This window comes from Mycetomoellerius zeteki, unplaced genomic scaffold, assembly GCF_001594055.1.
Source record: "Mycetomoellerius zeteki isolate Tzet28-1 unplaced genomic scaffold, Tzet1.0 scaffold301, whole genome shotgun sequence".
NCBI classification, from domain to species: domain Eukaryota; kingdom Metazoa; phylum Arthropoda; class Insecta; order Hymenoptera; family Formicidae; genus Mycetomoellerius; species Mycetomoellerius zeteki.
The window spans coordinates 109,819-123,184 of NW_017257285.1; the positions used below are offsets into that span (position 1 = coordinate 109,819).

The 13,366-nt window shown below is 33.8% G+C and overlaps 3 protein-coding genes across 7 annotated transcripts in view; 1 reads left to right on the forward strand and 2 right to left on the reverse strand.

Moving 5' to 3' along the window:
• LOC108724501 (monocarboxylate transporter 12) overlaps positions 1 to 2,290 on the reverse strand; it is a 29,413-nt gene extending 27,123 nt beyond the window's left edge. The window contains exon 1 of one of the 2 annotated variants that reach the window (XM_018450905.1): positions 1,989 to 2,290. In XM_018450905.1, coding sequence (XP_018306407.1) covers positions 1,989 to 2,087 — 99 coding nt within the window. In that variant the 5' untranslated portion in view covers positions 2,088 to 2,290. The remainder of the gene's footprint in view (positions 1 to 1,988) is intronic. The other variant, XM_018450904.1, reaches the window with a different exon arrangement.
• A 2,628-nt stretch (positions 2,291 to 4,918) lies between these two features.
• On the reverse strand, positions 4,919 to 7,421 carry LOC108724506 (heat shock factor 2-binding protein). Its single transcript, XM_018450925.1, has 6 exons — positions 7,285 to 7,421; positions 7,009 to 7,189; positions 6,685 to 6,803; positions 6,101 to 6,205; positions 5,403 to 5,668; positions 4,919 to 5,247 (listed from the first exon to the last, which is right to left on the reverse strand). The coding sequence occupies exons 1-6, from the start codon at positions 7,321 to 7,323 to the stop codon at positions 4,929 to 4,931; spliced, it is 1,029 nt and encodes a 342-aa protein (XP_018306427.1). The 5' UTR covers positions 7,324 to 7,421; the 3' UTR covers positions 4,919 to 4,928.
• Positions 7,422 to 8,660: 1,239 nt separating this feature from the next.
• Positions 8,661 to 12,691, forward strand: LBR (lamin B receptor). 4 transcript variants are annotated; one of them, XM_018450911.1, is made up of 9 exons: positions 8,661 to 8,998; positions 9,545 to 9,715; positions 9,977 to 10,190; positions 10,270 to 10,529; positions 10,625 to 10,976; positions 11,042 to 11,340; positions 11,438 to 11,691; positions 11,771 to 11,895; positions 11,963 to 12,691. In XM_018450911.1, exons 2-9 carry the CDS (start codon positions 9,566 to 9,568, stop codon positions 12,244 to 12,246), a joined length of 1,938 nt encoding a protein of 645 aa, XP_018306413.1. In that variant the 5' UTR covers positions 8,661 to 8,998; positions 9,545 to 9,565; the 3' UTR covers positions 12,247 to 12,691. The 4 variants fall into 4 exon arrangements, with proteins under 4 accessions (XP_018306413.1, XP_018306418.1, XP_018306416.1 ...); XM_018450916.1 differs by having other exon boundaries at positions 9,977 to 10,187; XM_018450914.1 differs by lacking the exon at positions 8,661 to 8,998 and adding an exon at positions 9,167 to 9,235.
• Positions 12,692 to 13,366: the final 675 nt, after the last annotated feature.

Genomic DNA, 13,366 nt, shown 5'->3' on the forward strand with positions numbered 1-13,366 from the left:
CTCTTTCACCCTGTCGCTCCTCTAAACACGATCGGCGGCGCGTTATTCACCGGTACGCGTTCATGAACAAAGCAGTTGAGCCATAGTTGGCGACGAGTACAAAGTTCTGCATGATATAATTTATTTAAAACGTCCTCAAAATCGATTTCCCGAGCAACGATCTCTCTCTCACTCTCTTTCTTGAATTATTATGACGTGCGAGATTATCTAGTCGCCACATGCTAACAATCACGGTTAATACCTAGAGCCAGTACGCGAACTCTAATGACTTTGATTGTAAAAAATGTTATATATAGGATAGATGTACGTCAGGATGTCAGAATGCGTCAGAAACTTCATTCACGAATTCTTCGACCGAAACGAAATCGACGTGCTTCTTCGGTTATAAAGACATTTAACATTGAAAGATAAGATGTCTAAATATAGACAATGACATCTAACTACATTTTTGTTGAGTAAAAATCGATTGGAAATCTACCAAGAAATCTATGCATTGAAGAATAATGCATGAAAAGAGAAAAACGGAGCGTCCTGGAGGCCGTTTCACGCAGTGCCATTTTTTCACCTGCATGTCGATTTGGATCTTGTCGCAATGCTGTCGAAACGTGCCAAATTTCGAAGTGCTGCAAGACGCGAATTAATAGTTCGCACTAAATCACGATGAGCGATGACGTAATAGTTTCGAAGGAACGACAAAGTTTCGTCCGGTGATTAACAGAGGGAAAAATCGCAAGTGTTCTTCGTCACGATCTCTACACGTGCATGATCCGATCCATGAAACTTCTACACATATATTATTTTAATTATCGCACACGGTAATACCGGCGTTTTACTAACGCGATACGTACCACGTTAACCGCGATAACGATATCTAATGCGATATTACCGCAACGTGTTTGCAGGAATCAAATGATTCCCATTCTCGTTGAAAGCTTACAAGAAACGTGAATATTATTTATGTTGATTATAGTCTTTTCATACATGCTTTCGGGGTATTTCCGTATATCTTAATAATTGACGGTACGAATAATAAAAATGATCTGAAGGCATTGCTAAAAATATACTCGACTTAAGACTGCGAAAATTGAATTTTTCATGAAGTGAAGCAACAGATAAAAATATCATTTAAATTTCCTAGACTTATATAAATTGCAAAGACTCAAGACAAACTTAACTCTCTAGAAACAAGCGAAACTTTAAGGGAATAATCGATAAAGACATCCTGCTGCGTTAATTAATATCGTATCGTTACTTTACGCTGATTAAAAGAATTAATCAGAGTTATGTGTATGTTAAAATAAAATAAAAAATAGAAATGTATGAATTAATTTTTGTTAATCTGCTGTAGCTAAAGCCGATATACAGCACTGTATTTTATTAATTTTTATAATATTTATATGGATTTGAATAAAATCAAATACTCTTAATGGATATATTTTTAGAGCTTAATAAATATAATCTTCCTATATAACTCATATTATAGTTTTACAATTCCCGATACAACGTAAACCGCATTAAAAATAACAGAAATTTATTCTATTTACGACTCGTAAATAGAATAGCATTACAAAACCGCATACAGAGTGTATTTATATCTTTCTATCGATAGTCTCGGAAAGCTTTTCTGCACAGAAAGAACAGTTTTGCTAAAATATCTAGAAATTTAGCTGAATACAGATCTGAAAAGAATTTTGTTTAAATCGTCAAAATAATTATGTAGAAGTAAACCAAGTTGTTAGAATGTTAAAACTTTTTGCAGGCATTGTCATCTAAGAGTTCTAGTTTTTTATAATTATTAATGATGCAACAAAATTATTTCCTATATCTAACTAAATTTTTAGATATTTCAACAAAATCGTCATGTAATAAAAAGGATAAGAAACAGATATCCTTTATCTTATCTAAGAGAATCAGGGTACTGTCTTGAAAGAAAAGGGTAACGCACAAAAAAATCAAAGGAAAATGGAAGTATAAAACGGAACACTTACGACATTATTCGCCACGATCGTCGGATTTGGATGTATTTGCAGACCGTAGTCATCGCCAATCTGCTCGCCGATCTGCTCGCGGCTGGTGGCGGGGCCCATTTCAGCGCCTCCCGGACGAGGGACGGGGCCCGACTTCCGTCGAAACCGAGGCACCTAACCGACCGATCGACCGATTCCTCAAGTCGGCGCAGCCCTCTCACCGATGGCTTATAACGCCCCCATCGGCGTTAGCCGGGCAGGAACCCTAAGGAAGTCGGCTTCCTCGGTCACGTCTACGTCCATTTGCCTCGCAAGAAACGATCGAGAGAATCGATCGTGCGAAGACGATCGAAACGTGCGAAACACGCACTTGTCCCTCTTCTTTCTCTTGCACCCTTCGAGAGATTGTCGTCCACCGGCGTTTGAGAGCTTAACGCTTGCAAATCCGGCGGCGACGAGTCTTAAGCGATCCTGCGCTTCTCATTATCATCGTGATAATTCGAAGTACTTACGGACGAGCACTTTTCTGTCACTATTTGTACAGCAACGTTTGAGGATGGTCTCTGGAGTGACATCGAGTCAGGCCGACGTCGTCGATATCTCGACTGACCTGCGCTGGCTTCGACAATAGTGTAAAACATATGACCACCAATCGTCTTCCTATAATCTTCGGAATTTTCAAAATTCCTTTTGAAACAATGAGAATAGCTTGTTATCGCAGCACAGATTCTTTGTAAATTCTTTGTGGATTTAGAAAGTTACTAAAAGCTCTTCTGTCACGTTACAGCACCCTACCGGCGTGGATATTTCACGAGAAAAACTTTGCCGATAAGTCTTGGGTCACTGGTTCACCGGTGTGTCCGCCTCCCACGACGATCGATCGCGCCCGTTTTTCTGAGCGCTACCAAGAAGCGTTGGTACCGACGTCTCGACGAGGACGACGACCACGACTTGTCGCACACACCCACCGGCCGGCTCCGGGTTGCACCGCGAGGAGAAAAAGAACTCACGAGGCGCGATTACGCGCGCGAGGCGGAAAGGTCGGGCGATATGGGGGAGAAGTCGGGATTTTGGACTACGCGGAGGTAAAAAAAAAGGAAGGCCGAAAAGAGAGGTCCCCCACGCCGGGCAGAAGAAATTTCCTCTCGCCAGCAGGCTCTACCCCGCCGCGAGTGGGTAGCGCCGCGGCGCCCCAGGATCAATAAAACGACCGCCCGGCCGTCGCCTGTCCTAGGTCCTGCTTGGCCTCTACCTGCCGTATGGCTTTTGAGCACCGCGCGCACGCCCGCTCGCGTGCGAAACTCGCCTCGCCGATCGATATTTTACGACGGTGGTCAGGAACGTCCACGGAGAAAATCCGCGAAAAGTGCATTATTCGTGGAACTCGGTAGCTTTCCTAGGAAATTCAGGGACAGTCGTAAGAGATTGTATTATGCGACAAAAAAAAAACACGTATTTTTTCAATTTAAGATTCAACGAAGAAGAAGAACTTTCAATTTTAATTCTCTAATTATATATGTGTTATTTTGAGTAAAATACATTGTTCGTTTTGTCCATATTATATTCATGAAAAGAATAATTTTACTTGTAAGAATTAGGCTATCCATTTTTTTACTGCAAATTTTTTGCTTTATATTCCATTCCTACAAACAGAGTTTGAAGTATCTCGAAGTATTTTTAGAGAGAGTTATATATTATTTAAATTAAGAATATTTAAATTAAGATAATTGTACACGATCGAACATCTATGGACGCACATGGAAACTTTTATTTGGAGCGGTCGGTCATTACCTCGATATATCTGCTGGGTCAGTGCAACTGACGTACGTGTTTCGCTTCCTTTTATGAATAATTTGTTACAAAGAGCAGGTTTTAAAAGAGCATTTTTTAAATGTATTAACTCTGTCAGATTAATAAATATGAATTACGGCGTTGGAATTGTAAGCACTAGGAGCAATACTTAAACTGCATTTTCTATTACTGTCATGGAAAATTTAATTATTCAAAAAGACTTTGATTCGCTTCATGCATTATTATGCATTGTTACCGTATAATTTACTACGCCTTTGCTGTATAATATGTTTATTAATATTGCTGTTGTTACGTAACTCGTATAAAATATTGACTTTTTTTATCGTAATGCATTACATCTTGTACGATCACTTTCATTTTGTTTCTGCTCTTTGCAGATCGATATCGTCGACCACCCTCGCAGTAGCCACGAACATACGCTCTAAGGATAGTCTGCAGTCTGGCCATAGTCTATTATTGTAATGATAGGAAAGGGAACTCGCTTAAAAGTTCACCGTTTCAGTCTAATGCATAACATACATAACATATATAATTTGTAGATTATTTATAAAAGCAAAAATCAAACAAAATTTAACAAGTCAATACACATCCAATACATTAAAAATATCGCAATTATAAAACTATTTGTAGCATCGCAATCTATATAATTATCGCAATTATATCAATATATTTTAAATGTGGTGTTAAACGTTTTGTAAAATATAAGAAATTGGTTTTATTAATCGTTTATTTGTTAAAACTTTAAATAGCTATATTTTATATATGATATAACTTGCGGATTATTTATAAGAACAAAAATTGAAATCAAACAAAACTAATGTCTTAATATATCGTGCATATACATTAAAAATATCGTAAGAATAAAAATATTTTTCACATTGCAACTTATATAAATGTTATTGTCAATATATTTTAAACGTGTAATTAATGAAGTATTAATTTTTTTATTATAAAATAAAATTGATTTCAAAAATAGTTGTCTTGTTAAAACAAAATTATTTTTTTAAATAATCTGAAATTAATTGCAGTTTAATCGTCTCCTGCGAAAAAATTTATACAGATATTAAATATTTATTATTTATACATACTTTTATACGAATCACAGAAGACATGACGCATCTACACAGAACACGTTCGGTTTTTTAATAATCACTTTGTAATTTTTTTACTATGCCGCAAATGTTCGATGATTTGTTTCGCTGCATTGCTTATGTCGCTCCGTTTCGCGGACGAATTCATAATCTCGAGTCTTTCGATTGGAATTAACGTAGTCAAGTCATGAATATATTTTGGTTCCTCGAGATTGTAAGTGACGGATTGTAGAACGCGAAGACAGAGCAACTGCATTTCTTCCGAAGACGCCTCATCATCCAAACAATGACTTAGCGTGTCTCCAACTCGTGATTCGAGTAGATATTGTAAGCCAGTCTTGTTCATGCTTACATTATACAGGATCATTAATATTAATCTGCAATTGTGATCTTGAGATGTCGAAGTTTTGTTTTCTCCAATAAAATGTGGAAATATTGGTGTAAAATATATGGAAATTGGGAAGAAAGATAAGATAGCTGGAAACAGCTTTAGAAGTATGCAACAAAGTAATTCTTTAAAATATGAGAATACCTTTTCAAAGATACCGTTCCAGGTGCCGACGGTAATTCGGGCGTTAGTTTAATTAACTTTTGCACGAATTCCGTACCGTTGGAATTTGTAATTAAAAATTCACGACCTTCCGGGCTTGCGGATATATTGGTAACGATACCGAGGAGTCCCATTACAAATTGGTACTCAACATTGCTCGTAGGAGGGAATGCGCTTCTGTAAGTATTAACAAATGCACCGAAAGTCCCGTTCACTATCGACAAGAATTCTTCTATTTTACCCTGAAACTGCGACAAATTAATTAAATTAATTAGGACTAATTTAATTTATAGATAATGAAATTGATATATTTAAATTTCAAACTTCTTTAAATGTATTCTAACAATTCTATAAATGTAACTAAGTTAATTCTATATATAAATGAACTTTATATTATATTAAAAAATGTTATTTATAGAACTAATTTTGTTATATTTATAGAACAGTTAGAATATATTTAAAAAAGTATAATTATATTTTAAAAACTTATTTTTACACATTTAATTATATATCTACTTATATATTTAGTTACACATCCATATACAATTTTTTCGTAATTTAGAAAGACCTGCAATGTTATATATCTTCAAGATTTTTATCCTCTATCTTCCATTACGTATTTCTAGTGCAATAAAATTTCAGCTATGCCATTTTACTTAATATTATCAACGTATACTTACGTTCGATAACCAAGTGTCGACTATTTGCGGAAATCTAGAAGCACGCCATGTCAAGTTACCTAATACTGCACCAAGGCTTGTGCAATAAGTACTCTGACTTAATATCTGCATAATATACCAAAGACACAAACAAGTTAACAAATGGTATTTTTAAAAATCAATTATGAAGATATCCTATTTAGCGTTTCCAAAATGGTAACAGGCAAAAATACTGTTGATATTTACAACAGGATACATAAGCACAAGAAAACATGACGTACAATATAATGAAGGTATTCTATTTGCAGCGTTTCCAAAACAATAACAAGCAAAAAACCGAGAAAAAATGTTTCATATAATTTAACATTAAATATAATGTATTAATATTTTAAATATAATTAGTTATAATTAGTTATATATATTTAATATAATTAATAAAATATGTATATTTTATATATAACATTTATTCCCGGGAATACTGTTGGTATCTACAATAGGATACATAAGCGCAAGAAAACACGTACACAATAATGAACACTGATAATAATAAAATTAATGGAAACGTGAGATAACCAGCATCTGCCGGTATCGAAATAAAGCTTTACTTGATCTTTCAGACGTTCTATTTCCTCGAATGCTCCTTCTTTATCTTTTGTTAGACGTTCAATTTGAGTATCCAGTTCTTCGCACTTTGATTTCAACGCTACAATTTCGTTCGTATTATCTAAAAATAAATCAAGATATATGATGAACGATATTTAGTCTTAATCACACGCAAAAATATAACAATAAGATATGAATTTTATGAGTTACAAGCTGAAGCATCGCTAACGTGCTGTATCAATCTTCAACTGTAATATTTACTTTAGTATTTTACATTTTTGCGAAATATGATATTAAATTGAAATCTCTTTTTGCAAGAATACAACCTTTTGACGCATTAACGGACGACGTTGAGAATTTATTGAAAAGCGCATGTGTCTTTTCTCCATTTGTTTCTTCTTTATGCGATACAGCTTTGAGATTGTCAGTCGCAAAAATCTGTGGAATGTCGTCTATCAATTCGTGCAGATTACACTCGGTGGAGTTAAAAATTGTCTCCAAGGAATTCTGAAAGTTTCGAAAAAAAATTTTAAATCACAAACGGAAATTAATATGTATAACAATAAGCGCTACACAATAAACTATGCAAATAAAATACGCACTAGGAGTTCGTGTTCATTTTCTAAATTAAATTCGTCCATATATGCGTTTTCGCGTTATCGAAGAATAACAACAATCTCACAATTGTTATATGCAAATATTTTTCAGATTATTCGCAGAATTCTGCTGCAATATGACAAACATGTAATGTCACGATTTTAATTTTTGTCTCTGTAACCTAATTAAATTCGCGATTAATAACATTACAATTTTACATTATTCATTATTTTTGCGTACGATGTGCTATAAGAATTTGAAAATGTGAAATTGTATTAACGGCATAAATATTTATGCATAAATATTGGGATTTATGAAAATTATACGGATATAATTGAGCGACGTACGCCGCTAGAATGGCTTCATTCGAAACAATTAATTAATCCTCAGAATTTTTCTCATCAAGAGATAATTTCACAGAAATGACATCTGGTTTTTAATATAAATCTGGGAAAATTATATCTTCAGCAGCGCGCTTCGACTTTAATTACATTTGATTAACTTATGGAAGAAATTGTACTGAACCGCAATTATACTGAAATTATACGTGCGTAATCTCATCAAAAAGAAGCACGAATTATGTTATCTCGAGATATACTTCGAATACAATACGAGGTATTCCTCTGAAAATAGCATAGCTATTTTCTTTTCTTTTTAAATGCTATCATAGTTATGCTCTTTTAAATGCTATCTTTCATCATAATAACATTTTTAAAAAAAGAAAATTGATTTATTTTTAGTTTTCGTTAATGCTTGTTTTTTTTTAAATCCGTTTTAAGTGATGTACTAATCATATCAGAATTCAAGATGGAATTCTATTTATAATTTTAGGCTCGTACAATATAAATAAACATTTAAAAATAAAAATAAATTATTAATATCATTTAAAAAAATAAATAAAAAATAATAAAAATTTTAAAGATTAATTATTTTAAAGATAACTTTCGTATTTAATTTGTAATTAAATTAATTACTTTAAATTATTTTAATTTTCGCGCATTATATTTAAAAATTTTCTTTTTATAATTTTACATGCTGTATATTTTAATTATTTAATTATTATTATACTATATTTTAGTTTGTGCGTGTATTCCTATTTTTTAAATATTTTTTTATATTGTACGGCGCGCTTAAAATTATAAATAGAATTCCATCCTGAGTTTTAATACGAATTAATATATCACTCTAAATGTGGACTAATATAAGCATTAACGAAACATAAAAATATATAAATCCATTTTTTTTTAAATATCAATTTTTTTACTCTTTATCATTAATAATAAATTGATAACGCTTTTTAGGCTGGTGCCTTTGAAATCATGCACGCTGTGCAAGAGACCGTGCAAAATCACCGGCGACATTCCGCCGTGGTGTGGCTTCCGTTCGCCGCGATAAGATAGGAACTTCGTACTCCCTGGAGTCTTCGAACCGGACGTGCGCGAATAACGTCGCGCAAATTGTGAACGCGCCATACTGACGTAACGGCTGCGCGGTCGATTTCCCGCGTGGCTTAACTCGAATGGGTTTCGGAACGCGCGGCGTGCGTGCCTGCATGCCCCCTACCGCGTCCCGCGCTCGCGCGTCCCTCCCCCATCTATCTTACGATGCGCCAGAGCGGTATCAAGAGTAACATTTCGCGACTTGTGGAAGTTTTATTATTTTTCACGGCGTCTCGGATATCTGCCAAGTGAAACCCATCGTTGGAGATCGCACGGCACAGTAAGTAGCGTGTTTCGCGAGCCACTCATCGCGATCCCGAACTGATCCTGGAGACGCATTCCGATCGAGAATCTGCTTTGAGAACGCGCACCGACACTTTCCCGCGTATCGCCTCCGATCCTAAGATCGTTTACATTTACGTAGCCTTCGAACGGGCGGTTACGAAACTTACGCGGCACCCGCGCTTTTCGATCGAAGGAATTCCTACGTTGCTTAGTTATCCATCGAGGCTCTTGTGTACGTGAAACCTCTCGTTGTGAAACGATAATCGATCGTTTTTAAGCTATATTGCATTAAATCTAACTTATATGTAAGTCCAGTCGATCTAATTATCTTGCCAGTCTTGCTTTCCTAATTATCCCGTATGTTATATGTATATATGCACACACCCATATATGCACATATGCATGTTGCATACAATGTATATATAGCATATATACACATATGAAACATTAGCTAAAAAAGCTTTAATTATTTAAACCAAGTTGATTAATTAATAAATAATTATAATCAAGTTTTGAATTAAACTTTCAAATATATATGTAGGTCTCACATATAAATCTCACAATGAAGTTTTCGGAGGGTGAAGAAGTTCTTGCCAAGCATCCGAATACCTCTGAATATTATAAAGGAAGGATTCTCAACGTCAGAGGTGATCGATATAAGATACACTTTGAAACAGGCATTGAGCATACAGTTAGAGAAAATGACATAAAGGTAATTTGTTGATTGATGAAGGAACCTTGCTAACAATTATACATTATTCTCTAAATTTTTTAGAGTAGAATCTGACTCAAAGAGTGAAAATTGAGCTAATCTTGAAAAAGAGTGGCTTAATTTTTAATCTTTAACAATGAGATTTCATTTTTCAGAGTAACATTTATTCTAAAAGTTTTAGAGAATAAGGAACATATAAAATAAATTTAAGGCTAAGTTTTATCCTATATATATTATATATATAATTTTTTATCCTCAAAGGCTGAGAGACTAGGGAGAACCTCGACCAGAACAAGCAGGAGAACAAAAAGTCCTACAAGACATTCTCCTAGTAGGAAGTCACCAAGTAGGCGATCGCCTGGAAGACAGTCGGGTAGATCCCCTGCGAGATCACCATCATTTACGTCTAGGAAATTACCTATTCGTAGCACACGTCTTGCTAAGATATCTCTGTCTCGCATAGATGTCGAAGGCAGTAAGTACCTTTATGTGGTATGTAATATTTGCCGCTTATATTCTAATACTCATGCAATTTCATTCCCATTCATGAATAGATAAAACGAGCAATCATAAAGGAAGCGACGTAAAGTCACCGGATGAGAGTCCAACTGATTCGTTGCCTCTACAGCAACGCTTGAGGGAAGCTATGACTATAACGCATAGACCATCGCTTCTGAAGACTGAGCAGGAATATAAATCGATTATAATGAGAAGTATTGATAGAGCCGCCTCGCTTCCAGTGGAAAGGAAAAGTTATGTACAAGATTATCCTCTGGGAGAAAAAGAAAGAGGATACTCAATGCAAAGAGATCAAGTACATTTTAATAATTTATTGTTAATATTCTATTCTGCCTATTCCCTTTAAGCTTTACAATAGAACAGTATGTATCATATCGATAATTGTTTCAGGATATAACGAAACCTTTGTATGAAAGCGAAAAATGGGAAACGGTGGTGAAACGTGAGAAAGAAATAAATAGAGTTGATAAACCGCAAGAATGGGGTGGATGGATTGGGACATTTTTCCTCACATTTATATTACCGATGTCCGTAATCTTACCACAACTCTTATGCTCGGAAGGACAATGCAAATATGCACTTATAAAATTTTCTGCTGATGTGAAGTCTTATATAAATTTATATACATTGCTGTCTTACATTGCATTTTTAACATTATTGGCTTGTATTTCGATTATACCGATTGGGAAAATTATAGAGGGGCAGCAGAGTAAAATTGGAAGACTCCAATATCGCATAAATGGTACATTTTAATATAGTGTAATTTTTAATTACATTATTATTTTTATGTTTTTTTTTATTTTTCAGGCTTTTTGAGCGCTATAGTGGCTATAATAGGACTTGGTTTATGTGTATACATGAATATACCGGTCAGTGAATACATTCTGAATAATATTGTGCAATTGTCTGTCAGTGGGTGGATTGTGGGAACGATTTTAGCTTTGGGATTGTATATTAAGGCAGGAAAAGCTCCAGTAATCAATCTAAATTTATACGCATCAACCAACAGCAAGATATATAATTTTTGGCAGGGCAGAGAAATTAATCCACGATTTGGCACTTTGGACATCAAACTGCTGTTAATACGAGCTTCTCTCATTGGCACGGTAATTATTATTTTATGGTTTTATTTTCGCATGGATTATGTAATATAAAATAATAATTAAGTTGAATATAATTACAATTATATTTTCTATTTTGTAGTTGATTGTGAACATAGCCATTGCGCTTAAAGCTGTTGGCAATATAAAGAGTCCAAATATTGAGAAACTTGATGTAGCTACATTATTAGCTGTCTTGTTGCAGCTATTTTATATTGTACATGGATTAATATACGAAGCTACTATCTTTACGTCCTTTACAATAATGTACGAGGGAACTGGATACATGACATGTGTTAGTCATTTGTTGTACCCATTCTTGACGACTCTCACTGCAAGATTTATATTATATCAGAAGTAAGTTTAATAAATAAAAACATGTATTAATACCTTATTAAAATAATATTTTAATGTTTTCTATTTAATGCACTTTCAGAATAAAACTTAACTACTTTGTTGGCTTATCTATTTTGAGCTTTATGATGGGATATGCTTTGTATAAGTGTAGTAATTTGCGGAAAGATGAGTTCAGGAAGAATCCAATTTCGCCAACAGTACCTTGTAAGCGTAAAAACGAAAAATAATGATTCCTTTTTTGTCAAAATAAACTCATTCTTAAAATTTACAGATTTAGAAACCATCCCGACATCACGTGGAAAAAAGTTAATGTTGTCCGGTTTATGGGGTCATGTGAGACATCCCAATTATTTGGGTGATATTATAATACAATGGTCTATCGCGAGTATTGGCTTGGCAAATGACATTCTACCATACTATACCGCGATCTGTTGCACGTTAGTACTCGCTTACAGAGCCGTGAGAGACAATAAACGTTGTCAGATGCGCTATGGATATGCATGGGAGCAGTATTGTTCGCGTGTGAAGTACATGATTTTGAAACGTATATTTTAAGACAACAGAACGCATAGCGTGGTATTTTTTAAATACCAAATTCTATATCAGTTATCACAGAAGATAACGCTCATTATATTTTATAAGATCTCTAATTTTGTGCATTTTACGATATTTTTATGAGATGATGTAGTGATATAGTATTATAAAGTATACAAATATAGAATCGGATAAGAGCCAAAAATATTTTGATAATATTGACAGATATCACATTAGAGAGAGATAGATATATATATATATATTTAAGTTTATAATATGAATCTCCATATATGTGATGAGAAGCGAACATTATGATACTTTGATGATATTTTGATAAAGAGAAGAAAACTTATGTATTTGTAGGATAAGTATATGCATAGTATACTTGTTAAGACATGTGCCTGTAATATCGAGCATTATAAACTTAAAAATACAAATTAAGAAATTTTATACTTTTATAAATTAAAAGGGCATAAGTGTACAATCATATGATTATTATAGAGACTATGATAAGCGATTTTTTTTTAATAAAATATTCTCGTCTATTTTCTTGTGTTTATCTTGTAATTCTAACGTAGCTATTTCCAACATAGACTTAGTCATATTTTTGGAGTCTCTAATAATTCACATATAGTCATATTTTTGGATTAAGAGTCTATAATAGGAGCCATATACGAAATAATATTACAGGATTGCTCTAAATTTCTTAATTAAATTATATATAACAAGTTACTGTTACGAGAAAGCCACAAAGCAAATAAGAAGTGGTCGTAAGTAAAAAAAAATGTTACTGTAACTTAAACGGGATTAAAAGTATTAGATGGATTGTTAATAATATAAAAATATGTAGTATATTTGTACACTTATTTTTTATTAAACTGCTCGTATATATACACGTACATCTAATTATTATAAAAACAATTCGTTAAATTGAATTGTTAAAAATATGTCCATTTGTCTGTAATATAATTGGCAAACGGAAGTTTAGATATTCTTACGTTTTGTAAATCAATAAGTGTCTTAGCCAATCGTTAATAGAGAATATCCTCTGTTTTACATATTCTTCTGTCTAACAAATATTATTTACTTCTAAAGAATAAAGATTTTTCGAAATTGCGTGTGTCTCACTGTAAAATAAAAA